The following is a 27,794-nucleotide window of genomic DNA, read 5'->3' as shown; positions in this document are numbered from 1 at the left end:
CACTATGTAATAATATTGACACAACCCCTTGAATAAAAAAAAAATTGTTTTCCTGTAAAAATTGCGTCTGTTTTCTTTCGACTCGTGTCTTCATTAAGCATGTTGCAATGCTGTTGCGCAGTATGACATCTGAGAGATGGTTTTCTTTAATTTGACCTTCAGGTTAACCGTACAGGCCCCTTGCTATTTTTTCTGTCTTACATAAGTGTTGTTTTAGAATAAATGCGCAGTCAGATTTGCAAAAATAACTTTGTTTTTAAAAATTTGTCCTTCATTTCGAGTATAAAATGTCAAGTTGAAGACTGAGCCTTCAACATTTGTCTAGTCCGTTCCTGAAGTGTGTGCCTGTGCCTTCTCTACTTTTTGGATTATACTGATATCTACAGCAATGGAAAATGGTGAGTGGCATTTGTATTTTTCTTCCTCTACTTAGATACATTTCGTTCAGAGCTTTCTCTCTACTTGCTTCATTAGTTTTCGTTTTAAAATTTTCCAGAAAGCTTTGATTCCTCCAGTGCTAAAAAAAGAAAATTCCATGTTGATTTGTCAAAGGAAAATGAAACCACGTCGAGTAAAATAACTCCCTATTCCGTATATATAGGCAAAGGAGTATGCCTAGAGCTCAAGGATTTTAGGAAGGCATTGTATCTTGGCTTCATAAAAACAAACGAGAAAGGAGAAGTGAAGAATCGCTTCAACTTCCATGTTGATCAAATCCCTGTTCTTCTAGAAGGGATAGCACACATTCAGGAACACCTAAAGTCAATGTAAATTTTTTACGTAGGAGTAGGGAGATATCCAAACTTTCCCCCGATTCCTAAGTCGGCTTAACTTTCAGAAAAGTGTGCACGTTTAAATTTTTTCTAACTTACGGAAACAAATACAATGATCTTTACAAGATTTAATTCATCGTTTCGCGGTGCAGTGCAAAGTTGGCGAGCAGAAATTCATTCCTCTGATTTGGAGAGCATTTTCGATAGAAGTCGCACCGCTCTTCATGATCTTTTGAGCAGAGCCGAAGGACCTGTCTTACGATTGCGATTTATATTATGCTTCAGCATAATTTTTCGAAAAATTGTTGATGAGGACATATTGGAGCAAAGTTTTTATTTCTGCAGCGATGCAGCTAGACTTTTGGCGGTTTCACAAATCATACCGCACATCGATCGAGCGTTTACCAAAATTCAGAATTCAATAAATGCCTTCATCCACAACGGTAGTGGTTGGGTTTTGAATGAGGTGAAATTCCTCGACGTTCATGAGGGTAACTTTCGGGAAATAGCAGGAGGATGTTCAAATGCGAAACTCCCTTCGAATCTAAAAAACAAACGCGCATTACTGAATCTGCATTGCTCTAATAATCAATGTTTCCTTTACGCCATTTTAGCTACGCTTTTTCCCAGCGTGCAAACGCTCACAGAGTATCGAAATACAAACCATTTCTGAATTCGATAAATTACTCAATGTTAAATTTCCCTGTAACACTTTCAAATGTGAAACCTTTCGAAAAGGCTAACAATCTTAGAGTTAACATATTCGGCTATGCTACAATCTCGTGTATCCAATGTATATTGGCAAACCAAATCAGCGCGAAGTCAACTTATTCTTCTACGACGATCACTATTTTCCGATTAGAAATTTCAATAAATTGTTGCGACAGAAAACAAACGAAAATCATTTCTGTGTCAATTGCTTAAGCGGCTTCACCCGAAAAACAACTTTAGAGTTGCATCAACGGCTCTGCTTACACAACAAACCGCAACGGTTATCAATGCCTTCCGATTTGTCTTTAAAATTTAACCACTTCAACAAATGTGTGGAGCATCGCTATGTGGTATATGCTGACTTTGAATGCTTGTTATCGAAAATATCAACCACCCGCCCTGATTCGAATAGATCTTTCACATCGCCTATCGAAAAACATTCCTGTAAGCTATGCTTTTATAATCGTGGCTAATGAAAATGATTTAATATATCATTCCTATTATGCTGGAGAAAAAGTAATTGAGAAATTTTTTTCTGAGCTCATGGCAATTACTAGCAAACTTATTGATGATATGAAGCGAGTCAGTAAAATTGAAGTAAATGATACCACTTCTTACAGTGAATATCGATGCGTGTTTTGCCGTGAATTTTTTGACGTAAATTCCATTCGAGTGCGACATCATTCTCATGATTCTAACCATGTCATTGGATTGGCTCATCAGCTTTGCAACTTGTTACACAAAAAAACTTTTTTCATTCCTGTTGTCATTCATAATTCGCGTAATTATGACACACACTTATTGTTAAAAAACATGCCAATGAATATCGCCAGAGACATTAATATCATACCAATAAACATGGAAAGATTTACTATGTTTACTCTCGACCACTTGAAATTTCTTGACTCCTATCAATTCTTAGACGCTTTAGCTCATAATTTAAACATTTCGAAACATTCCTTTAGAATTTTTGACGCATTTTTTGCAGATGATGACAGCTATTAAAAAGGCTTTTGCATAATTTTTAAAATAGTACTCATGATTGCTGATTCTGATTAATAAAATCAATTTAAATACAAAAGTGCAAGTAAAAACGCACTAATTTTGGATACAAAATGATATAATAAAAACTGTTAAGTGGTTATATAATAAAAAAAACGAAGGTCAGGTCCGCATGCCTCATGGCGGCCTTGGAAGTGCGGACAAAGCTTCACTAATTTTCCTTCGCCTCACTCCCTTTACATTTCGCATTTTAAAGCTTGACACAGTGACTTCGAGCATTTCGGCTTCGCAAGGTGTGTTCTCCTTGCAAGAACAGGTCCCGTGCACTTTCTTCGAAGAGGTGTATCGCACGCATCTCTTTTCATTAGCACGATTTCGTGATCGTCGCTTGTCATTATGGGCTTTCCTGCATGGCGCCAGAGATTTTCCGGGTTGGATTCGTTTTGCGCTCTGCCCTTGACGTTCATCGCTTTCCAGGTTGTGGCTTGTTTCACCTCTCTGCTTTGCAATGTAAACCCGTTGACTCGTTTTCTCCGCAGTGCTTTCTGTTCTTGCTCTGAGTGAAGTCGTTTCGCAAGGTGTTTTATCGGCTCTCTGTTTTTGTCCCCGCTGAGATGACTTCATGCCGTGTTTTAATGTGATGTGAAGCGAAATCGTGCAGACTATACTACTCATATTTTTTAGAGTTATAAAATAACGTAATAAATAACAGGCAAATAGTAATTAGGAATATCACTAAAATAAAGTTCCAAAATTCATTTATACAATTCTTGATTTTGATTTAAATAAATTCGATTGCACCACCTCTATAATGAAATAAAAGTATAAAATTAAATGACTTTCAAAATGCCGCTAAAAAATTTCGAGAATTCAGCGATTGTCGACTTTTCCTATTTAATAATTCGGTCCTTTTCTCTCTCTTTTGATTATAATTATTTAAATCTCTTTAGTCTGTTGACATAAAAGCACGCGTATTGTAGATTCAAATATCTTAGGAATTTAATTATATTTATTAGAAAAGGCTTTACGGGCACGTTTCGATGTTCCCGTTGATTCGGATGTTCTTAAGGTAATTCTTTTTGAAAACTATGCGCATGTTGCCGACATTTTGCTATGGAAAAAGTCTAGTTGTCTGTACAATGAGCTTATAGTTTGCAGAACTCCAATCCAGATCAACATAATATTTCAAGAAAAATTGAAATTATGACATTAAATCCTTTATTGAAAGAAATAAAGTCAGATTTATGTTATTGGAATGCAGATAAAACTGTTGCTATAACATTAAAGAATATAAAAAATTAGTTTTCCTCATCATTATGCGAATGAACATTCACTGCTGTTTACTTTCAATCATAATACATGAAACCTTGAGTAAATCTTCAATATATTTTCTTTATAGAAATTTGTAATCATATTATTAACAAGAAATGAATTACTTCCTATTAATATATCGTTACATAAAATGCATTAATAAATTGTTAAAAAATTGCATTGTAATATTTTTTTGTAAGAGCCGCAATTTTTTCCTCAATATAATCTAAAAGTTTGGTGATTTTGTATTAAATCTGAAGGAATATTTAACAAAACGATAATATTTTAATGCTACTATCCATGAAAAATAATGTAAATAATTTTTGCATAACATTTATATTTTAAAATTATTATCAAAATAACTTCTTACAATGAAAGTTTTAAACACTCAAGTATTACCATTGTTAAAAATGTATTGTAAAATTAATAAATTACTAATATTAAATATCATTTGCGTGAAAAAGTGCTCCCGCCCCCCCCCTTTTTTTTTTTTTGTATGAGGATACAAAAAAAATAAAAATAAACCCAGTTTATAGTACATGTAGAAGCAATTATACGTAAAGATTTAGTATTTAATGCATTTCTTTTAACATAGAATAATCTTTTATTTAATGTTGATTGCTCTTGAAATATAATGGCGCACCAAAGACATTATTTGCATATAAAATGTAGGATATTTTAACCAAGATATTAATAAGACCTTTATACATTTATAAGACCAAGATACATTTAAGTCCTTTAAAAATTGGCACCTAGCAACCGCAGATATATTAGAAGCAAACATATTTAAAAAATGACTCAACTAATTCTGTTTTCACAAATTTTTATAGAAACTTCACCGATTTTGATGGTACATTATACAAGATTGACCACTGTACGTAGAGTTGTTAAACTTCGCACAAATATAGAATGGAAGAAATGTGCAATTCAGTGCAACCCAAAAATATTAACGCACAAAAATAATATCTCAAACGTAAATTATCCTAAAATCAAGAAAAAATTCATTAATTTTATTGTTTCGTCAGTCTTAAAGTTGCGTGTCCTTATTCTGTTAAAAAAACAGAGAGAGATCTTAGATAACATATGTTTTATAATCAGGATCTTCCGTTTATATTTGTGTATGAAAAGAAAGTTTTCATATAAACGTGACAACTAGATTTTTAAATATGAAATTTGGTATATTCTTATAATTGTATTAGGTTTATCAAGTGATTTATTTTGTGTATATGAATTTGATTACAGGAAATTCAAAAGCTTTGGATAGATTTAATTTCAAATAAAAAGAAATTTATCAGCTTTTAAATTCTTATTAATTACCTGAAATTTACGTCTAAATGACCCAGTTATCTTAAAAACAGTAAGAATCGTCTATGACTATAATATTTAAGTCCAGGTGTAATTTTTTGTAATAGAATTTCACTATTTTAATTTCTTTTTACAATTTATTGATTTTTATTTCAGAACTATATTTGGTATACTATGACTGTGAAAGATTCAAAGAATTGATATGATTTGCAAACGTTCTTGGGATATTTAACCATATATTTTAAGCTTGCCGCCTTTGGTGACCAGTTGGTTCGCTGAGATCAACGGTTGCTAAAAATTTCAATTGTTTTCTCAACAAATCATTCAGGAACTGCAAATTTTGATATATATCTACATCTATATTATATATAACTTGCATTACTTCAAAACCTTACACTGCCGTTTTTTACATTGTGCTTTGCATTTGTCTATTTTTCTATCTTTATGATTCAATTATATAACAAGAAAAAGCAGCATTATTTTAAAATGGAGACACTTTAAAAGATATATACAGAGAGAGAGAGAGAGAGAGAGAGAGAAAATGAATATAAGGTACTTTTCTAATAATAAACACCAAAATTTCTTTATAAGTCATTGCTTGCAGTTCGCATATATTTTCCAGAGCACTAAAAGTTCGATTTTACAGACAAGTATCTGAATTTTGAGATATTATTAATCCCTTAACTATGCAGTTGTCTTTGCTATCTAATTAGATGACATCTTTGGGTTTGGAAAAGTATCGATTCAGTTAAGAGTTCCTGGATCACTTGATATTTACAAATTCTACTAATTTAAGCATCGAATTATAATATCTGAATGAATTTTAGCTTAAAACTTGAAAATTATGATTATTCGATGCACGAACCACACTCGGGAACCACAGTGAAGGGGTTAATAGGTATAAAAGCAGTGCCAATGACAGAAATTAATCTTAAATTTTACTTTAAGTCATTAAAAGAATTATCCTTTCGCTCATACATGAATTTTTTCCCCCAAATCGATACATTTTTAAATTATTAAAACTGGCCTGTATAAGCAAAATCATAGCAACTTTCCTCACTTTAACAAACATTTTTTACAAAAGAATTATCATTTTGAAGACAATTTATTAGTATTTGTATGTTGTTGAAATGTATTGCTCATATTTAAGTTTTTAAATGTATTATCAAGGTTTTAATGTTTTTAAGAAGTTGTTTACAGCTCATATTTATTTCAAAAAAGGAATTGTACATCGCATAAAAAAAGAAACAATAAATTTAAATTCCGCAACTATAAATGAGGTCCATTTTATCCTATTTTTATAAAACCGTGGAAATTGTCTAAATTCAAGGTGGAAACAATAACTATAAAAAAAATCTATTGGACCAAATATTCTTAATTTCTTAAAAGTGGGGCTAATAATTGATACACAAATTTTTTTAAGATAAAAATGGTAGCAAAGTTGTTTTTTTTTTTTTTTGTTTTTTTTTTTTTTGCACATTTGATAGTTTTAATAAATACATAATAAATAATGAGTAAGTAGTTTTGATAAAGTCCTAAAAAATTTAAAAGTTTTTATAATTCAAAAAATTATCTTAATAAACAATACTTTACAAAAACGGTACTTTAAATATCAAAATAACAATAGCATTTCAAAATAAATTACCACCTGACTGACGACAAGTAAAGTAAAAACACCATGGACACAAGTACAGACATATTTTACTATAGAAAATAAAGGCTATGACTTTGAACCAGACAGAATAAAATTCACATTACAGATCATATTTTATGTTAACAAGAAATTCAAGGGATCAGAACTGGCGATCCCTTGAATCGGAATTGGCTTTTAATTCAACAAATTTGAATTAAAAACACATTCCACTGTATTCCCATTTAACTTCAACAAATAATCATTCAAAGATATTGTTAAATATTTTGTATTCATGGAGCAAGTCACGTCTCCAAGTTCAGTGGCTTAATTCAACATACCTGGACATGGCATTTTATCAAAAAACCAAACGACATCTAAACTATGAATAGTATAATTCACCACTAAATTCAGTTAATGAAATGATCATTTTTTAAGAATAATTTACAATACATGTTACAAAAGTACAGAAAAATGCACTTTTTAACCTCTTGCATATAATGATGTGCTATGCACAGGTTATGCGCTTCTGCCAATTAATTTATAGTGCAAGAGATTAAATAGATTTCTTCCAACGGGAGGAAATTTTATAAATATTCCTTTGTGGAAATTTTATAAATAAAAATGTAACTAAATTTAATTTAGTTATATTAACGTCCTATTTTGAAGCACACTCTGCATTTGTATGTAAACAATAATTTTGAACTTTGGTCAGATGACGAGGAATACATCCCATCTCCAAATATACGTATTACAACAGCGGAAGAACATATGGCCTAACGTATTTAATGTGCACTATACCCGCTTTCATGGCTCTTCACCGTGCCACCAGACTATTATAATATAGCTCCACAAGATCAATAGTAGAAAATATTCAGAATGGTCGGTATCATCAAAATCACTACTTATACAATTTAGACTGCCCAAGTTAATGAGCCAAAATAAGAAGGAAATGGCCGTGTTTAGAAATAAAATTAATAAGATTTATTTTTAAAAAAAATATATCAGTATATATCTACCTGGGGAATAAACACCTTGGCACGCTTTCGCTATAATACAGTCCAACCAGAAATCATTCCAATAAACACAATTATATTGTTTACATTTGACACAAAAGTTGCCTCTTTGGCACAAAATTTGGCGTCTTTCCGCCAGCTCTTTATCTATGTTACCGTCACGTGACTCAACCTAAGAATGACTGACAGGATATAAGATCGAATACATTGTTTTAAATACGACTAAGTTGGATTTAATCTTAGTACTAATGAGTTAAACGGTTCATTAAATACAACTTATATTCCTGCCTAACTAATTTCAATTAAAGCTCTCAGACATAACTTCATGTCCATGATTCCGTCAGCAAACTATTTTTAAAAATCAAATTGTCAGACATTAAATCCATGCTATTTTAATAGTCTTACAATATTCTGTTCATTGTATTCACGAACTTTCCTAAACAAAACTTGCAACATCAGTCCAAACAAATATAATTGTCCGGTTCTTCTAATTTATTTTTTACCTTCATTATTTTTATTCGTCATGTTTAACTGCACAGATATCAAGCAGAATCTTTCTTCCTTAATTTTCAACAAGGAAAAGAAATCACTCGATTAAATATTTAGTCAAACAATGAAAACGTTTTGAATTTCGGGGCAACAATATAAACTACTGCAGAAAATTAAGTAAAATTTTTTTAATAGTTAAAGTTCAGAAAAAATTTGCATAACTATTAAATTGGTTTCATTAAAACAATTTAAATTTTGAAACGGTGTAAAAGTTATTTTTGTGCAATAATATTTACGGAAGTTATCGCGAAAAAAAAATATCAACATTTCGTTCAATTTTTAATTAAAATTCTGGTTAAAATTTCAAAAATCGTTCCGAGGTGTGCTCTCTCACTCTGCAAAGTATATAAGCGTCTTGTTTGGAAACTAGGTCATAATTTCTGAACTGTAGAACTCTAATCTATACTCATTCATCTTTCTTAATAGTAGAGATTAACTTAACTGAAAGTTACCAGAATAAGTGGGTTCTAATTTTACATGGTTCTCAAAAAAAATTCTTGAATGCTCGTTCAAAGATTAAAAGCTTAAGAATTAAATGTGCAACTCTGTGTTCAGATGGTGAATTCATATTAAGTCATTTTACTTTTAAAAAAATTGAGTTATCATATTCTGGAGTCACGGTCGTTAAAGTTCAATTCTTTTATGCATCACTTTCACATTCTGTTTAGAAAGTGGTCATTATAGAAGCCGTATATTAGTAAAAACTCTCGCATTAATTTCTAATAATTATAACAATCGTATAATTCTTTTTGAGCTTCCTAAGCAATGAAAGGAACCCTTACATTTATATGCATACTAGTGCATCTTATTATTTTTGGAGTGTATAAAGCAAACAATTATGGTAGCAAAATGTTGTATGTAACACTAATATCCCATTTGTTCATGCTAAATAACTTATTTTTTGTGACATCTTGAGATTTATGTCACGAATAATTAAGTCATTGACGTCAAGTAAATTTAAAAAAAGAAAAAAAAATGTGACTTATAACATTTTGCTATCTGAGCACAGAGTTGTAAAATGGATTACATCTAGATATTTGTCTTAATTCCTCTGAAATCATCTCTTCTACTTGCTCCCAAGGATTGACAACTTTCGAATTTTACTGAGAATGATCGTCAATAAAATCTAAATATTTCAGAAGACATAGTTCTTTTCTAAAAGTCCAAACAATTGCGAGTGCAAGTAAGTAATCGTAAGCATAGAAGTACACATTTGCGTGCGAAATTAAGAGCATTTATGAAGATAGATTATATGTTCTATGACTGATTTTCACTGAATTCTGTTTGCGAATCAAAATACAGTGAATCTCAATAACATTCTGTTTGCATGTAATAAATAAACTACTCTATATTTATGAAGAAAATCGAAGGCAAAATCTTTCAGCGATTTAAAATCTGTAAATCATAATAAAGGTTCGATTTTGTCCCGTTATTTTTTGTATGATGTATATACATTTGATTAAGAATCATGGTTAATCATAAAATTTCAAATTAATGTATTTTTTAAATGCTTCCATATAGTTGTAACAATTCAGTAAACAAAACAAAAGTAGATAACTAATATTTTATTTTAAAAATACATACCTTGACCATACCATTTTCTTACAGTGCCGTCATAAGTAGATGAAAATCGCGCGGTCAATTATGTTTAGCGTATAAATACTAATAAATTTTCTCGGTTCAGGCATTTCATTTTAAATGTCAACTCAAAACCACACAAAGCAAGCTGCATCTCTTCGCATTAGACTTTAGATGAAGATAGCTTATTCTTTCAAATGACGGCATTCCTCCATCGTTGCGAAAAAAATGCAATATGAATGTGTTTAGTCTTTTGATTGCCACATACATTTTGCTAAACATAATTCAATCAAAACTATGCTCTAAAAGCAAACTACGTTTTGGTAGCAATAATTAACATTTTTTTTTATCAATTCATTAAGTAGCAGAAAATTGGATTCAGATTTTCTAATACCGAGCAACAAGTCAGCTCTTACGCCATTTTTGCTGAAAATAGTTCCAATTAACTTTTTTCACCGTGAGACATTTTTGCTGAAAATAGTTCCAGTTAACTTTTTTCACGGTGAGGCATTTTTGCTGTAAATAGTTCCAGTTAACTTTTTTCACTGCGAGATATTTTTGCACAGAAAGTACGAGTACATTAAACTAAACACTACAGTTATAGATTTTTTATGAAATAGTAGAGGTATTTTTTCTTGCAAAACTTTTTATAAATAAAATTAACTTGTAATTGCTTTCTATTTTAAAATGCCATTGATAAAAATGAAAGTTAAATTACACAAACAGCAAACGAATGCTTGCATTAAATCTTCAATTTTTTTTTTTTTTTTTTTTTTTTCTGTGATACTGATTCCAGACCTTAACAAATAGGTTAATACCAATCGATTTTTGTCTTTCAACTAACATCGTAGTTCGAAAATTGTCAACTTATTTTTTAAAATGAATGCTTTCGTGTAGCATAATTAAGTTTAACTGTTATCTCAACAAGCCGAACCAATTCATATTAATTATAATCGCACCGAGTTATGTCAAAAAAGTTCAGATGACAGATCTGCCCTTAACATAGACCGAAGAATTTAGGTAGCACATATCCTTTTCTTAGCCACTATTTATACAGATTTCTAAATCGTAATAGTAATTTTTGATACTTATATCCAAGGCTGAAATGTTAAATAGACAAGACAGATAATTGCCTAGGTGCCCCCAGATTTTTTTTTGTGGTATTTTGAAAGTTATTTTTACGCTTTCATTTAATCATAAAGGCGCACGATCCAAATTATTCAACCATTGTTTCAAGTGACTCCAATTCAAGTACTGTTTCAACTATTTTTGGAACATTATACTAGTAACAATACTAACTGCAACTTGCAAGTTTTATATTATTTTATAATTAGAAGCAGGAGCAATGTAGCGCTTTATAATTATAAAAAAATATTCGATCCTATTATAAAACATTATTTAGGTAGTGTTAATAAAAGTACTGTCATTTTTTTAAATACTTTGTTTCAAATTACTTTTAAATTTTAATTTGCATTTTTTTATATGCGCTATATTGAAACCAACTTGATCAGCAATTAAGCGTTTTTCTATTTCAATTTGTCAAAATTTATTGCTTAAAACTACTAACGTAAAAGTTAAATTTAAATCGATAAAAAATAGTTGGTTTTGAAAGTTTGGAGAGGTAAGGGGCTGCCAGATTTGCACTTTTTAAGGACTTTTAGAAGGATTAATCCGTCCCTGCTAGGGATTGCAATACCGGACCAAAATTTCAATACCGGTATTCGGTATTTTTTAAATCTTAATACCGGGATACCGATTTTAATACCGGTATTAGAAATTTAGAAAAAAGAAAGAAAACACAGGTGTTTCTTTTTTTTATTTGCCAGTTTTGTTAGAGAGTGTAAATATCACAAAAAATAATTTGTAACTTACAACAGTATATAATCACAAAATAGTAAAGAAACATCTTATTTATTTAAATCACAAAAAAAGTGTAAATATCACTATTCAGTTTGTGATACTATCCAAAATTTTTGAAATGTGATCTAAAAAAACATAATGCATTAATTGTACTGTCATTAAGCCTGAAAAGTAATTTTGTGTAAAAATGACCAGCAGTCGAAAACGCTCTTTCGGCATCTACGCTAGTTGGTGGTACTGTCAGCAATGCGAGATATACTTTTTCCAAGTATTCACCTCTAAATCCCTCGTCTTCAAATAAATCGATTTCTCGACGGATGGTTTTGGATATAGCTGATTTCTGTATTGTATTTTGGTTCGTTGAAATTTTTTTATTTATCGCTAATTCTAATTTTTGTTCAAGAGACAATTCCTTTTCACTATCGGCAGTAGTGACATCATAATATTCGATAATTGAACCGAATTCTGAATGTGGATAGGTTTGTGGGGAAAAATTTTTAAGAAACTTTACTCTAACTTAATCAGATTTGAATTGGTTATTTTCTTTTCTTCTTTTCATTTTCATTTTTAAAATCATTAGAATTATGTAAATACCATAAGACATTTTCTATTTCGGTATGCCTTTCTTCTGTGCGATTTTTCAATGTAATATATAATTCTTCAGATACTAATGTGTGCTGTTCTTTCAGTGACTGCAACATGAAATTTATTGTTGCATTAGCTGTTAATAAATTAGAATCCCTCCGACATAATTAGCCTCAATAGTCAGTTTTATTGGAAATAGAGCTGATATAGTTCTGGATATTAAGTCGAATTCACTGTCTGAAAAATTAATTTACAGGTTTAAGTCGATTATTGCTTTTTGGATTGGATTTCTCATTTTCAAAAATCGTTCCATCATTAGGAGTAAACTGTTCCAACGTGTTTTAGAATCTAATATTAACATATATTGTGTTTTATTTTCAGTTAGTATATATTTTAGTAATATATCCTTTTTATAGGGGAACATTTAAATATTTTAACAATTTTTCGAACTTTATAAATTATAGAAAGCAATTCTTGATAGGTTAATATTTCATCCTCATTAGCAATATCTTCTTCAACAATTACATTGTCATTATCTTCATTGTCAATATCACTCTCACTCTTTTCAAAGTTGGAATCCGAAGTTTCTATATCCACAGTATTTGGATTCTTCTGTTCTTTATATTTTTGGTATAATACATCTATTATCCCTAATTGAATTCCATGTGCATAACACAACTGCTGATTTGCACCAATCAACTTTCCAACTTTTTTCATAATTGTTGCTCCATCAGTCGTTATGGATACAATATTTTCTTTCAGGGATAATCCATGTTTCGCTAATTTAGATTTAAGCAATTAATTAGCTAATTAATTTCGCCCGTTAGGGAGACATAAAAACAAAACGTATACAATATTGCTATGTTCGCGATACCTGAACATATAGTGGAGACGATTCTAAAAATTTCTAGTAAATACCGAAAAACTGGTATTTGAACTTGTGAATACCGGTATTACAAAATAGCACAAATGGTTCAAAATACCGGTATTCGGTATTGCAATCCCTAGTCCCTCCTTATATCTGTCAATAACATCAGTTCTTCCCTTATCCAAATACCAGTAAGAGCACGACTTGTTTGATACAACACTAGTCATATCCGACTTTTACATAATAAAAAAACTGAAGTCAATATTTTTTAAATTTATTTTAAAGCCTCTTGAAATGTGTGCTTACTTCAGTTGCTTTATCTCATCTTAAACAGTAACTATGACCATGACTAACATTTAAAAAAAATTTATTTACGTAAATATCCCGTTTTTAAGTTATATGAGATTTATACCAAAACTTATCTCATATTACTCAAGTTTAAGTTCAGCTGAGGTTACATTGAGATCTGATTAAGAAATCACGTGATCGCTCAACCAACCAATAAACTATTAATTATACAATTATCAGTAATTAGAAACTGACATGTCTCGATGAGAATCAAGCGGCCTTCCAAAAACAACCAATTCTCATAATAAAAAATTTCAAATTCATCGTATACTATCAATTAATGTCATCGATTAAAAAACAATCAGTCTATAAATGACATTTTTAAAAGCACATATATATTCTCGCGTTTCCTCCCGTCGCAGGCACGCAGGTCCCCAATATATATGTCCATTTTCATACTCTTCAACGCAGAATTTTCCATACGAATGGACGCAGAAAACTGCATTTACACTAATCAACTCGGATTTGGTTTCGTTACTCCCCGATATGAACCCAGAACTCATCCCCAACAGTCCGCTTTACCGTAAGGTGAAGAAGTGTGAACCAACTACACATTTGTTCCGCAACTCACTATTCAGCGAATGGGTAAATGTACGTGTATTTTAGAAAAGCAACGTTTGATAATTTTCAATCTAGTAGTGGGAAAAAAATTATTTTCAGACTAATTAGCACGTTAAGCGTCAAGCCGATATTACGTTACGTATAGCCCGAGACTCCAGATCCAACATACACAAAAGATGTTTAATGAAACCCATTAAAATATTTTGATAAGGAAAATTTAGGTGCATTTATTAAAAGAAGGGGGGGGGGTCGTTTTGGATCGTATTTTATACTATCAGTCACCACCGACTGTCGCAGTCTCTTGAGAAAATTTAACGTCAGTTACCAGCGATTCACATGGCCGAACAGAAAGCTCTGTGTCAGTCACCGATGACAGGAGTGGCGCTTAATGCGTTAATACTATTATGCACCCACCCACAGTTAATAAGAGAAATGTAAATAACCCAGAAGTAATGAATAATTCTTTTTAGAGCAGTCGGAACTTCAACATTTTCATATTTCTACAAAAAACTTCTTAATCTTTACAATAATTAGAAGTGTAAAAACTGATTTAAAATCCTTAACGAAACAGAAGGAAAATATAATGGTCAGCAGATACAGAGATAATCTGCGTTATTAAAAGGGTGGATTGCTTAGCCAAACTTAACTTTTGTTGTTGCTTATGGTACTTGTCAAGCCCGCTGACGAAGGCAGCGATTTTAAGCCGAGTTTTTAGCGTAGCGTCTCTTTGTTTCGTTAGCGCCATCTAAGACCAAGAGTACGTCTTAGCTACTCATGCGTCACAGCCCTTTTCACGGGGCGGACTTCATTCACAGATCGTAATTTAGGCCTGAAGCAAAGAACGATTACCTCTGATCGGTACCCGCAGTGGTATTGTCTCGACTTGAAAGACTTTGTGGCTACGACAGATTTATACGCGCACCAGCCACCATGTACACGGAGAGTCTTCGGTCAGCGGGATTTGACCTAACCGCCCAAGGAATGCGAATCCAGGGCTCTACAAATTAGGCTATCACGGCCCTCAACTTTTTACAAAAGCGAATTGCCTGTTGTTGAGGAATACATGGAACCAGACCAGTTTATCCAACTCAAAGTTACTGATGAAATGCGTGTAATATAATATTCAAATATCTAATCGTGGGCGCAAATATAAGAATTCGTGTTCCAAAAGACATACTTGTTCAAGTAGAACTTTCTTTAGATACATGCCGCATCGCTATTTAAGTCAATGTGAGATGAGAAACAAAAAAAAAAAAAGGAAGAAAAATGTTTCGATAAAGAACCACTATTAAAATTAATAATTACTATTTTATTAGCAAGAGATAAGGAAAGAAAAATTTCTACAAGAATATAGCAGATGGTGACATTTAAAAGAAACATCGAACATTTAAAGTACGGTACAAGTAGATATTTTTTCATTGAAAAGCATTTTTCTCAAAATGCAAATTTCCTTGTACCTTTTATCTTTCTATACGAGCAATTTTTTGTCATATTAAAATATTCCCAATATATAAACGATGTTTTTTTTATTTAAAAATAAAATTTATTGCGCCAAAAGATTAAAATTCCATATAATCAATACTATAATTTATAAAACAATTTACAAAAGTACATTTGAATATACTGAGAAGAGCGTAAAAAAAATTTAACCACATATCCTTACTGGATTATGTAAAAGTTACATCGCAAAAGGGGCCGATTTAACCTTGTCAGTACAAGAGGTACTAACTCCCTTTAAACACAAGTATCCCAGTACTTAATAAGAAAATGTCTTTTTAAAATCTTCTAGTATCTGTACATGAATTTCAGACGAGTCCCTAAAATATGCATTACGGGTAATGGTCAGTTATTTCTGAAAAAAAATTCCATACAACTTTGCAAATAGTTTTAACAAGCTACTTAATTGCGAACTTTCAACTATTCCCTCCTGATATATGTGAAATGATGCAATTCATTGCACATTCAGTGCCTGTCGTAACTGAGAAAGACGTACGTTCTTTAGTTCAAATGTTTATTTTTATGCACGCAAAAATTAAGCATATAAATATATTGCTTAATCACTTCAAAACATAACTTTAATTTATTTCTTCTACGTAATAAAGTAATTATGACTTTTTGGCTCTTAAGCGATTAGTTGAAGAATCGTTGATGCTACAAACGAAGTTTGTTTTTTTCTGCGGGAGGGGGGGGGGGGCAAGAACATAAGCTTCGTTTCCAACATCAATGCATATCAAAATACATCAATCAAAGCAATCGTAAATCATTTCTCTTTTGCAATAACAGCTTATTGTGTAATTTTATAGCAAAACATGACTACGAATACATTGTTTCACTGAGATTTAGAATTTATAGGTATGAAAATAAACCTTTACAGTATATTGATATTTTTTCCAAAATCTGCTATTTAAAATGAATTAGGGCCAAATTCAACTTCTCAAAGACTAAAAGTGCAAGACATTAATGGAGTTATTGGAATAAGAATTATAGAAAAATACTTAAAGAAATATTACTTATAGAATACTTATTAAATACTTATAGAAATATTACTTAATTTTATCACAACAAAAATAACCGAATTTTAATTCTTTTTAAAATTCATTTCCGAAATTTTCTTTTGCTCAGTATATATTAAAATTCCTGTACAACGAAAGTAAAAATTCACATGAATATACTTTATAGGAAATCGTACACTGGCAGCTTTTAACAAAATGCTCCTGGGTTCATAAATTTCATGTATTGCAAAACTCTAATAATGCACATTCTTATGATACAATGTTCGACTTCTAGCTGTGCTATATATTAAAACGTTGACTGCCGCATGATGCACCACAGATTTTACACAGTTGTCCTAAACCATTTGACCCCCTCTAGGAAAGGGTCAAATAGTTCCATAATTAAAAGACAGAAGGGGGTTTCTAATTAGATAATGATTTTAATATTTACATGTAAGTTGTGAAAGTTAATGTATTAAGTCAATGTACAAGTCAACTAGACTTTTACCAAAACTAATTACAATAGAAGTCATTTGAAACAAGTTTTTTGTAAGGATGCTCTATATATATATAAATATTCTTTCTAAAATCTCTCTCTACTTTAATTAATTTCTAAACATTTTTAAAATTGGTGAAAGAATCTAGGCTTAACCTTTAAAATAAGAATGTTGCTTAGGAATAATAAATTACAGAAATTATTTAACCATGTCCTCATAAGTTTTTATTATTGTAGCATGTTGTGCTTGCTTTTGGCCTTTATTACTTTGAGAACTGAAAACATCCCATGGCAAAAGCTGTCATTCACCTGTCAGCATAAAGCTTCATGGAAAAGTTGCTTTGCTTGACTATACTCTGGATGAAAGTTGTGGTTTCTTTTTATTTTTTGCCTTGAAACTTCAGAATTAAAGAGTAAGTTTAGTTTTTTACATAAAATTACAAAAGCATTTTATGTATATATATATATATGACCACAAAAGCATACAATGTTATTATACAAATAAGAATCCATTTAATAAAATCATACAATTGCCTACTTAATCACTTCAAATTCATGTGTTTAAATAGTGTCATAATTCAGTGCTGCAAAACTAAAACCAGTTTAAGTAATGACATGTTTATTCAAAAGTAAAGAGATATAAGCAGAAAATATGACAACTTTAATAATCCATTCTCACAATAACAGTTTCAAGGTACTTCATCAAATACACAAAACAATGAATAACACAAAGGAAAATGAAATGGAAATTAAAAGCCTAAATTATTTTTTGTTGCTATTTAGTTCTCATATGTACAAACGCGCAGTGAAATTCTCAATGTATTGCTGACAATATTTATAAATTTGCATATAATAGTACATAGCAAAAAATATCACTAGATTTTAAATCAACATTTATTAACAAGACACATGAAAAATGAACAGTTTACTTTCATGATTTTAACAATTAAAAACATACGAAGTAATTTATGACTATACAGTTGAATTGCTTTTTAGTTAAAGGTTGAAATTCTCTTTGTATTCTTATACCAAGAGATTGAAAAAATTAACCATGTGTAATTCATTGAATGGAAACTGTACAATAAACATTAAATGCAAAGAATAACAAAGGAAAAATAAAAGGCTAAAGCGGAAATTATATCACTTTGTTGCTTTGAACTTAGTCTCTTTAAAGGTCTTTTAACAATAGTCATGAAAAATAATTAAAACACACTTGTATAACAAGTGAAAATAAAAAAAAAATAATATGAAAATTCACCCAGTCAGATATCATACATTAAATATGGGAATAAATATATAAATATTGAATCACTATAGGTCATTCGTTGATAAGAAAATTTATAAAGCTTATTATAAAACAAGCTGCTCACAGTCATTTAACAATGAATAAATTAAAATTGAGTATTAAACTAATTAAAAGTACAGAACAAAGTTCTACATAATGTTTAAACATCACCATACACAATAACCGTTTCTCAAAAATAAAAATTTGAGCAACAAACAGAGAATTTTATATCCGAGTAAACTTTAAACTTCATTTAATCAAGAACAAAATTTAAACTACCTAATAACTTAGCTCACAAGAATATTAATAAAGCAATGAAACTTGATTAATATTAACATTTTAACCACTCACCAAAACAAAAGATCTGTTTATTTTCTTGAGTTGCAGTGTCTTATTTAGCATTTTAATCTTAAATTTTTATTGCATATACATCAATCACAAAGGCAAAAGGTTGACAAGAGTATTTTTGAATATGGATCAAGGCACAAGTTAATGTTTAATAAATGAGACTTGGACTTTTTGAATAGTCACTCAAATTTCCAAACTCATCCAAATAAAATAACACACCTAACTTTAACTGTTCTTTGGATAACAAAAACAAAAGAATTATTTAAACTGTAAATAGCATAAGCTAAATTACAGTTTGAAATAAACAGGATATTATGGGGGAATACATTTTCATAATGTTTTATCAGGAGAACAAAAAGAAATTTGTACAAAATTACCTTCAGACAAAATTACCTTTCTCTTGCCTAAATTTTTAAAAAGCATAAAAACCCATTAAGATCATTTTTCTTAAAGATACAAGAGAAATTAATTTTCATATAATTTTATAGAAAGTTTAAATTAAACTTAATGTAATTTAGTAGCTTTATCAAAATGGCAGGGCCAATAATTCAGGCTAACAGGGTATAATTATGTACAAAGGCCATAAATAAAGGCATGGATCATAGCTGAATAAGTTGCAAGACTACACATAACTCAAACAGGATATAGGTACCACAAGTTGATGTTATTGCCTGACAACAGGATGTAATTATGTACAAAGGTCATAAATAAAGCCATGGCAACACAGCTGAATAAGTTACAAGACTGCACATACTCACTGATTGATTAATATGAACATTTTAACCACTCATCAACAGGAAAGATTAATCTGTTATTTTCTTGAGTTACAGTGTCTTATTAAACATTTTAGATGAAAATTTAAAGTAATCAATCACAAAGAGAGAGTGCTGACAAGATTTGTTTTGAATATGGATCAAGGCACAAGTTAATGTTTAATAAATGAGACTCAGATTTTCAGTCACTCAAATTTCTAAACTCATCCAATCATTCAAATAAAATTACATACCTAATTTTAACTGTTCTTTAGAAAATAAAAACATATAGAAATTTTTTAAACTGTAAATAGCATAAGCTAAATTGCAGTTTGAAAAAAAACAAATGTTATGGGGGGGAATACATTTTCATAATGTTAAATAAGGAGAGCAAAATTAAATTTGTACCAATTACTTTCAGAATTCCAGCTTGCTTAAAATTTTAAAATGCAGAAAAATCCATAAAGAATTTTTCTGAGAGATACAAAAGAAATTAATTTTAAAAATTAGTTTAAATTAAATTTAATGTAAATTAATTGCTTTATCAACATGGCAGGACCAATAATTCAGACTAACAGGGTATAATTATGTACAAAGGCCATAAATAAAGGCATGGATCATAGCTGGTTGCAAAATCGCACATACTCAAACAGGATATAAGTACCACAAGTTGATGTTATTGCTGACAAACAGATATAATTATGTACAAAAGTCATGGCCACACAGCTGAATAAGTTGCAAGACTGCAAATATTCAAACAAGATATTGGTACTACAGTTGTTGTTATTGCTAACAGGATATAAATATGTACAAAGGTCATAAATAAAGTCATGGTAACATAGCTGAATAAGACTGCACATACTCAAACAAACAGGATAATAGTACCACAAGTTGATGGTTTTGTTGATTCATAAAGGCCATAAACACCAATCAATCAGTAAGGTTGTTGCAAGCGGAAGATCATTTAAATTGTTCTAAAGTGTATATTTACAAAAGGTAGCTAGTACTCAAAATTAAACTCAAGGGGACTTCTGGCAAAAATACATGTGGAATTCTGATGAAATATCAACAATAACATATTCAGAATTGGATTATGGATTATGAAGGCATCTAATTTTGTTATTATAAGGCACACATGCCACCAATGTGATCAACAAGCATTTTATTCTTAACATTATCTAGGAATTTGGGAAAAGGTGCAGCACTTTTCTATTCTAGTGATTATGCTAAAGGTATGTAATACTATATTGCTCATGCATTCAATAATTTTGTTATAGCTATGTTACCACTTCTTTATTTACTACCCTAAAATGAACACATCCAAATTTTTTGAATTCCATAACAAACATATCTGAAGATTAGGTAGATAATATATAAAAATATCAGCATAATTTATAATAGGCATCTACAAGAGAAGAAATTCCTATAATTTATTGCTCTAATAAGAATAACATACGTCTTAAGTATTGCATTTAAAACAAAATACAAGACGTTATTTTACAAATGAATCTTGCAATTCTCATTTATAGTCAGATAAAAAGAACAGCAGTGGCATTTTATGCTTCAATGATTTTATAATTCTTTTAAGGCAAACAGGAAATGATCAGATAATCCAGATTTTTAATGTTCTTCAGCATAAACTCTTAATTCTTTGAGAATTTAAATAATATAAAAGTTTTGATAACTCAAATAGGAATGTTGATTATCCCTTACATAAATTAATATCTGAATTTTTTTAATAATTATGAAAAGAGAGTATTAAAGGTGTTTAAATGTTTCATCAAATAATACAAACAGAATATGGTTAAAGATCATGTTTGTATCATCTCAAAGAAACAACACACTAGATATAAACTATAAAAGAGCATTTTCTAAAAATGAAAAACATGAAAGATAGTATAATTTCAGCATCTTAATGAATATTTGAATACATTAACGAAATAACAGAAAAAAGCTGTTTATCTGCCATTGCTATTTTCTGTAATTATCTGAAATTGTCATTTTTCATTGCATGTTTCCATAAAAAAGGAATTTTATTTAAAATAATCTTTTATCATCAAGACACTTGCTGTTGTATTGTCTTAAGTTCAGGCAAATGAACTACATGTTACAAAAATTGCATAGTATAGAAGTTGCATAGTATAGATGTCAGTAATTTTTCAAACAATTAGAATATATGGGTAATTATAATAACAGGGGAATAATACTGCAAGTCATTAACAGATAATATTTTTTAGAAATAAAATTTGCTTCAGCAAAAACCATTAGTTAAATTTAAGAAGTACAGCTATCAAATAACTTTTGATATGGGCAAAGCAAGAATTGTATACATTTCTAATTTCACTCCTGAAACATTAAAGTTGAACAAAATTTATAAAGATACAATAAAAGTACATCTATTTTTCACACTTAAGTAAAATTGGACCCAGATTCTAACATAAAATGCATAGATACATAATTGAAAGAATTATAATACAGTAGTTATCTTAAGCCACTGGTAATGAAGTTAAGAAAAATTGTGTATGTGCACATTACATACAATTGCATTTTATACATATTAAATTTAAGACTTTAGTTTTATGTTTATTAAAGTCAGTCATAAAACTGTCTCTTCTCAGAGGATATCTAAAGTAAATTATTTTTTCATTTGAGTTGAAGCAAATTTAGTTAAGAAAATATAAAATACATGTATTATGAAAATACAACAAATTTAAAAGATTTCAAACAGTAACAGTTTCAGAGCACATAGCCATTATACCTTCAAATCATTGAAAAGAATTTCTAGTGAATTAAACCATTGAAAGAATTAAAATTTTACAGCTCTGAACATCTTTGATATATTTCAAATTTATCTGATGGGTTTCTAAAAAGCCTCAACTGCAAAGTGGATAACCAAAAAGAATGTTTGACCACTTACTATCAAAATGTTTACATAATTAACACTTTACCCGAATATGTTTACACACAGTCATTTTTAACAGAAAAATATCAAGTTTTAAAATTTAATGGAAAATGGTACAATACATACTTTATCATTACATTTCCCTCTTCCCTGTTTATAAAAAAGTTTCAATTTGGAATTATCTATGTACGAACAACTCTAAAGTAAAATACGTCTGGGCAGCAAACATGATCAAGATGATAAGTTTATTTTGTGGTTCGTCGAGCAGGTTCTGATGCAGTGGGTGGAGGAGGAGGGCCTTTTCTGTCCAATGTATCAATGTAAGACATAAGAAGTTCATTCCGTTCATCTGCTATACACTGTAACACTAAATAACGCTTGTCATTTTGTAAAACTTTCTCTATATCTTTTAGATGATCAGTTTCTTCAATCAGTTTTTTAGATTTGTAAGTTATTATTTTTGTTTCCTTAAGAAGTTCTCTAAAATCAGCTTTAGCTGCAACCAATCTGTCTTTCAAATATTCCTTGAATTCCTTTTCACACCTTCTATCACTAGATGAAAATTTAGAACACCTAGGATCATCTTTGATCAATCTTTTTATTTCTTTCCAACTTGAAGTTAAAGTAATCTCGGGAGTTTCATCTAAAAGTTCACGAAATTTTTCTTTCTTTTTACGAAAGAGTACACTAATGTGCTCCTCATAAACTCTTTCTCGTTCTTCTCTAGTCAATTCACCTACCATATCCCAGCGATGGTCTTTTCTCAATGTTTTCTTGACTTCATGAAAGGATACATCTGGGGAACGCACCAAATCGGTCAGTAAAGCTTTAAAATGTTGGATAGCTTCCTCATGTTTATGCAGCTCTCGTTCTTTATCACGCTGTCTTAAATGTGTAGACAACGCCTGTTGTACTTCTTTTTCTCTTTCACGAATGCTAGCTTCCATTCTTTCTAGTTTTTCACGTTCCTTAACATTACCATCTTCATCTTTATCTCTATCTCTATCTTTTTCCTTTTCCTTATCCTTATCTTTTGATGTTCCTTTGCATATCCCAATATATTCCTTAAACCATTCTTCACGTAAAGAGCTACTATCTACTGCTTTATAACGAGGGTCTTCTGCAAGTGTTTTTTTAATATCATTCCAACGACTGTGCTTATCCAGGTTTTTCTGCTCTTTTAATAACTCAATGAAACCTTTCTTTGATTTCTCCCTTTGAGTAGAACGTTCATCTCTTTCTTTCCTACGTATATCCTGCAAATAATCATTAAATATGCTCTCTCGATCACGCATTTTTTCAATAGCTTTGAAGCGTTCATCTTTCCCATAGCGTTGTGCAAAATCACTGAAGGTTGATTTGGTATTTAATGAAGCTTCTTCAAGAAGTTTTCTAAAATTCTCTTTATGTTCTCGCATTTTTTTCCTTTTTTCATTTCTTTCTTCCTCAGCTCGATCTTTCACATACTTTTCAAAGACTTGCTTTCTTTCTTTGCTAGTAATAAGCAAGTAACGAGGGTCAAAAACAATTTTATGCAATTCCTTCTCCCATGTTGAAAAAGCTGAAACATTTCTCTGTACTAGTAGCTCCCGGAACTGTTTCATACGGACATCTAAAGAAATTTGTGCCCTTTCCTTTGCAGCAGCTAATTCAGCATCAATAGCTGACTGTTTACCAGGGTTAATATTATTTTTTGTTTCATTTTTAATTTTTACAGCCTTTTTTTCTTCTTCTTCTTCTTCTGTTGTTTCTTCAAGTTTAATTTTTTTAGCTTCAGGAGCAGGATCAGCTTCTGTTTCTGCTTTTTCAGTTTTTTCACCTTCTTTAACAGCAGCAGTATCAGAATGAGGAGTTGGGGGAACTTGAACCAATTTTTCAACATCAGCGCGCCCTTTTAATTCATCAGGTTTCTCCCACACAGACTTGCGAGAGCTCGGATTGAAGAAGAAAACACGTCCATCACCTGTCCATACAACACACCACGGTGTTCCTGGGATAGCAGTACTAGATACAGGACGAGATTTGTCCACTGTTTTCTGTGCTTCTTGTTGCTCAGTGGATGTTTGTTCTTGTTCTACTGGAGCAGATTCCTCACTGACTTCTGTGACATCTTTATCTGCACCAGTGTCAGTTCCATTTTCTCGAATTTCCATCTTATTAACAGCATCAGAATCTACTTCAGCACCTTCAACTTTGGATTCTGTTAATTCAACATCCGATTCCTCAACATCCATTGACATAGTATTATCTTGATCATTTTGTGCATCACCTCCATCTTTGGTCATATCAGTGTTTTCCACATCGCTAGATATTGAATCCTTATTTTCTTCATTCATTTCAGCATCAATTAATGCTTGGGGTTTTTCCCAAACTGATTCATTAGTGACCTTATTATAATAATAACTTCTCCCATCTGGAGCTTTATACTCCCCCCAATCATCAACTTTACTTTTCAGTTCAGGTACAGAGAGATTACTATCATCATTTTCAAGCTTAATCTCAGAGGTAACACTACTAGAAGCAGAAGAATCTGATGAAACTGTTGTTGAATTAGAAACAGGTGCAGATACACCCATAGGAACAGAAAATGCTGGAGGGGGCATAAAAGGATAGCCAGGACCAGCAACCATTCCAGGAGGTGGCATTCCAAATGGAGGTGGGGGCATTCCAAATGCAGGAGGGGGGAGCATATTTGGTCCTTGCATTGGTCCCATCCTAGGCATGGAGCCCATGGGAACAAAATATTGATTAGTAGTAGTAGTAGTTGTTGTTGTTGTAGGATTAACGTGCGAATTGTTCTTTTGACTTTCGTTTTTCTGATTTGCAGAATCAGAGGCATTACCTGGACCAGCTGCAGCAGCCATTGCCTCAATTTGTTCTTGATTCAGAATTTTAACATTTTCAGGTTTTGTCCAAGCAGATTCACGAGTTCTTGCATTATAATAGTACAGCTTTCCTTCACTTGTTTTAGTTTCAACCCATAACTCTCCACTGAGGTCTATGTTAGGTACATTTTGAGTATTTGGTGAATTACCAGAGTTAGATGAAGCATGATTGCTAGACTGAGGGTTGCGGTTTTGTGAGTGAGGACCGCTACCAGAAAAACTTGGAGGAGGAACACCAAATGGAGGAACCATTGGTGGCCTTTGAAAGTGTCCTTTTCCAGGCATGCCTGGTTGAGGCTGACGAGGTGAACTAAATTGTGGATTACCACCCATATGCTGTGGAGAGCCACCACCGTAATGCCCTGGAGGACCTCTAGGCATATTCTGATGTCCACCCATACCCATCGATGGCATTCCATGAGACTGTGGGTAGTCATTTTCATACATAGGATCACCACCACGAGGACCAGAACCTCTGAAATTTGAAGGAGGACCACCACCATCCGACATCATTCGCCGACGCATTCCTGGTCCAGGCCCAGGCCCAGGGGGCCCTCGCATGTGTCCTGGAGGTCCACGGTTAGGAGGACCATGTGGAGTCTTCTCATAGCGCATATTACGTTGAGGCTCTGGATAATAATCAAATTCTTCGTTGTACATAATTTGTCTAATGGCACACCGAAATTATAGGTTTAGGTCTTGTCCTGAAAGTAATCTTTTTTTTCACTAAAGCTAAAACTGTATACTGTGTAGATGAAATTTTATCATTAGACACTGGATCTGAAGAGAGAGCATGTGAGGACCGTGACCGCTTCAAAATAGCTATTGGTGGATTATTTTCAACTATCTTCCCATATAAAATATGATATCCAATAATGAGAATTGGCCTTCCCTGGAAGAAAAAAGTACAAACATTAGACATTAAAGTTATTACATAACACAAATACATCCAAAATTATAAAAAGGTAATAAAATATAGTAATTCAATCATGATATATATAAAATGAATATAAACCAGAAACTGGAAAATTTCTCTAAAACTAAATATAAACTGACTTTAAAATCAAAACCAGAAACATTAAAAAGAAATGTTAGTTTATAAAACTTTGGAATCAATTTAATTTCACAAGTCACCTTAACAAACAAATTTCAGTCTAAAAAAAAGCAGATTCCCAAAGTTCAAAAAATAAATGATAAGACAGGAGAAATCTATTATTAAAACATTAATAATGAATACAGCACATTAATAATAGAGTAATTAATAAACTTTGCTTCAGTTCTTAATCAGTCAAATATACAATTATATAAAAATATACAAAATTCTAGTCTTGTTCATGTAACATTCTTACAACATCAAAAAGAAATACAATACGCCACCAAATCATTTCAGATGGGGATATATCAAAGTATAAGGGAAATTAAAGATATTTAACCATAATTTTTATTTTTCAAATACAGGGTAGCAAGAAATAAGTCACCCTTATCAGAGGGCTCTAAAATGCATTCTATTGATCCAAATGAGCTAAAATTTGAAATACAGATTGAGATGATGTGCTTTACATTTATTAAATTAAAAAAATTAGAACAAAGATTCGCCGTTAGGTGGCGTTGCAATACACATAAAACCAATATGGTTTATAATTGTTAAATACAGCAAAATTAAAATTGCTCAATATGACCTCTTTCATTTTCAACAATATGCTCTAATCGGAGAACCATATTTTCTATAGATGACCGGAGTGGGTCTGCCGGAGTATTAAGAATACGACGCCGAATGTTGTCCAGATCTGATAGAGATGATACCCTTTGACGGTAGATATTGTCCTTCAAATAACCCCAAAATCAAAAGTATGCCCGGCGAGCGAGGAGGCCATGCTATTTTGAAATGACAACTGATAACTCGTGGTTCTGTGAAATACTGTATTAACAATCGCTCGATGATCGATGATCAATATGAGGTGGTGCACCAGCCTGCATGAAAATGATGCCTTGAAGGCATCCACTCTGTAGAAGAGTTAGGATTACAAAATTCCTCAGCATATCATGGTATCATTGTCCTATGACGGAATAGGTATGGATTCCATTTGAAGTAATCTCTTCAAAGAAATACGGTCCAATGATAAAGGTAGCTGTAAAACCTCACTATACTGTCCCTTTTTCAGGATGCAAGGGCTGTTTCTGGATAACGTGAGGGATTTCCTCTGCCCAAATTCGACAGTTGTGGGTGTTATATTGCTCATTGAGGCAAAAGTGGACCTCATCACACAACAGAATGTTCCATGGCCAAGTTGTGTCAACCACCATTCAAGCAAGGAACCGAAGGGCAACCGTCTTACGGACCTCTACATCTCCGTTTTGCAACAGCTGCACAGACTTGATTTTGTATAGATAAAAATGCAAAATCTGCCGTACGATTTTTTGTATAATTGAATACGGCATATCCAGAACACGGTAAACAACTGGCAAACTCACACTATTATGCGGCGACTGAATGCTGGCTTGAAAGAGCGCAGTCGCAAAATTTTCGATGCTGGTAG

General features: G+C 31.4%; 1 protein-coding gene and 2 long non-coding RNA genes across 3 annotated transcripts in view; 1 reads left to right on the top strand and 2 right to left on the bottom strand.

The window, feature by feature from the left end:
* The window catches only part of LOC129958163 (uncharacterized), a 47,503-nt gene extending 37,312 nt beyond the window's left edge, over positions 1 to 10,191 (bottom strand). Inside the window, exon 1 of the long non-coding RNA XR_008783170.1 lies at positions 9,882 to 10,191. This is a non-coding gene — a long non-coding RNA (uncharacterized LOC129958163). The remainder of the gene's footprint in view (positions 1 to 9,881) is intronic.
* On the top strand, positions 325 to 27,794 carry LOC129958162 (uncharacterized). Its single transcript, XR_008783169.1, has 3 exons — positions 325 to 398; positions 17,323 to 17,498; positions 27,420 to 27,794. It is a non-coding gene; the product is annotated as an uncharacterized LOC129958162 (long non-coding RNA).
* Positions 17,730 to 27,794, bottom strand: part of LOC129958161 (transcription elongation regulator 1-like) — a 30,027-nt gene continuing 19,962 nt past the window's right edge. Inside the window, exon 2 of the mRNA XM_056070401.1 lies at positions 17,730 to 26,149. Coding sequence (XP_055926376.1) covers positions 22,618 to 25,917 — 3,300 coding nt within the window. The 5' untranslated portion in view covers positions 25,918 to 26,149 and the 3' untranslated portion in view covers positions 17,730 to 22,617. The remainder of the gene's footprint in view (positions 26,150 to 27,794) is intronic.

This window comes from Argiope bruennichi, chromosome X1 (genome assembly GCF_947563725.1).
Source record: "Argiope bruennichi chromosome X1, qqArgBrue1.1, whole genome shotgun sequence".
NCBI classification, from domain to species: Eukaryota; Metazoa; Arthropoda; class Arachnida; order Araneae; family Araneidae; genus Argiope; species Argiope bruennichi.
This window is presented reverse-complemented; position numbering and strand designations above follow the sequence as displayed.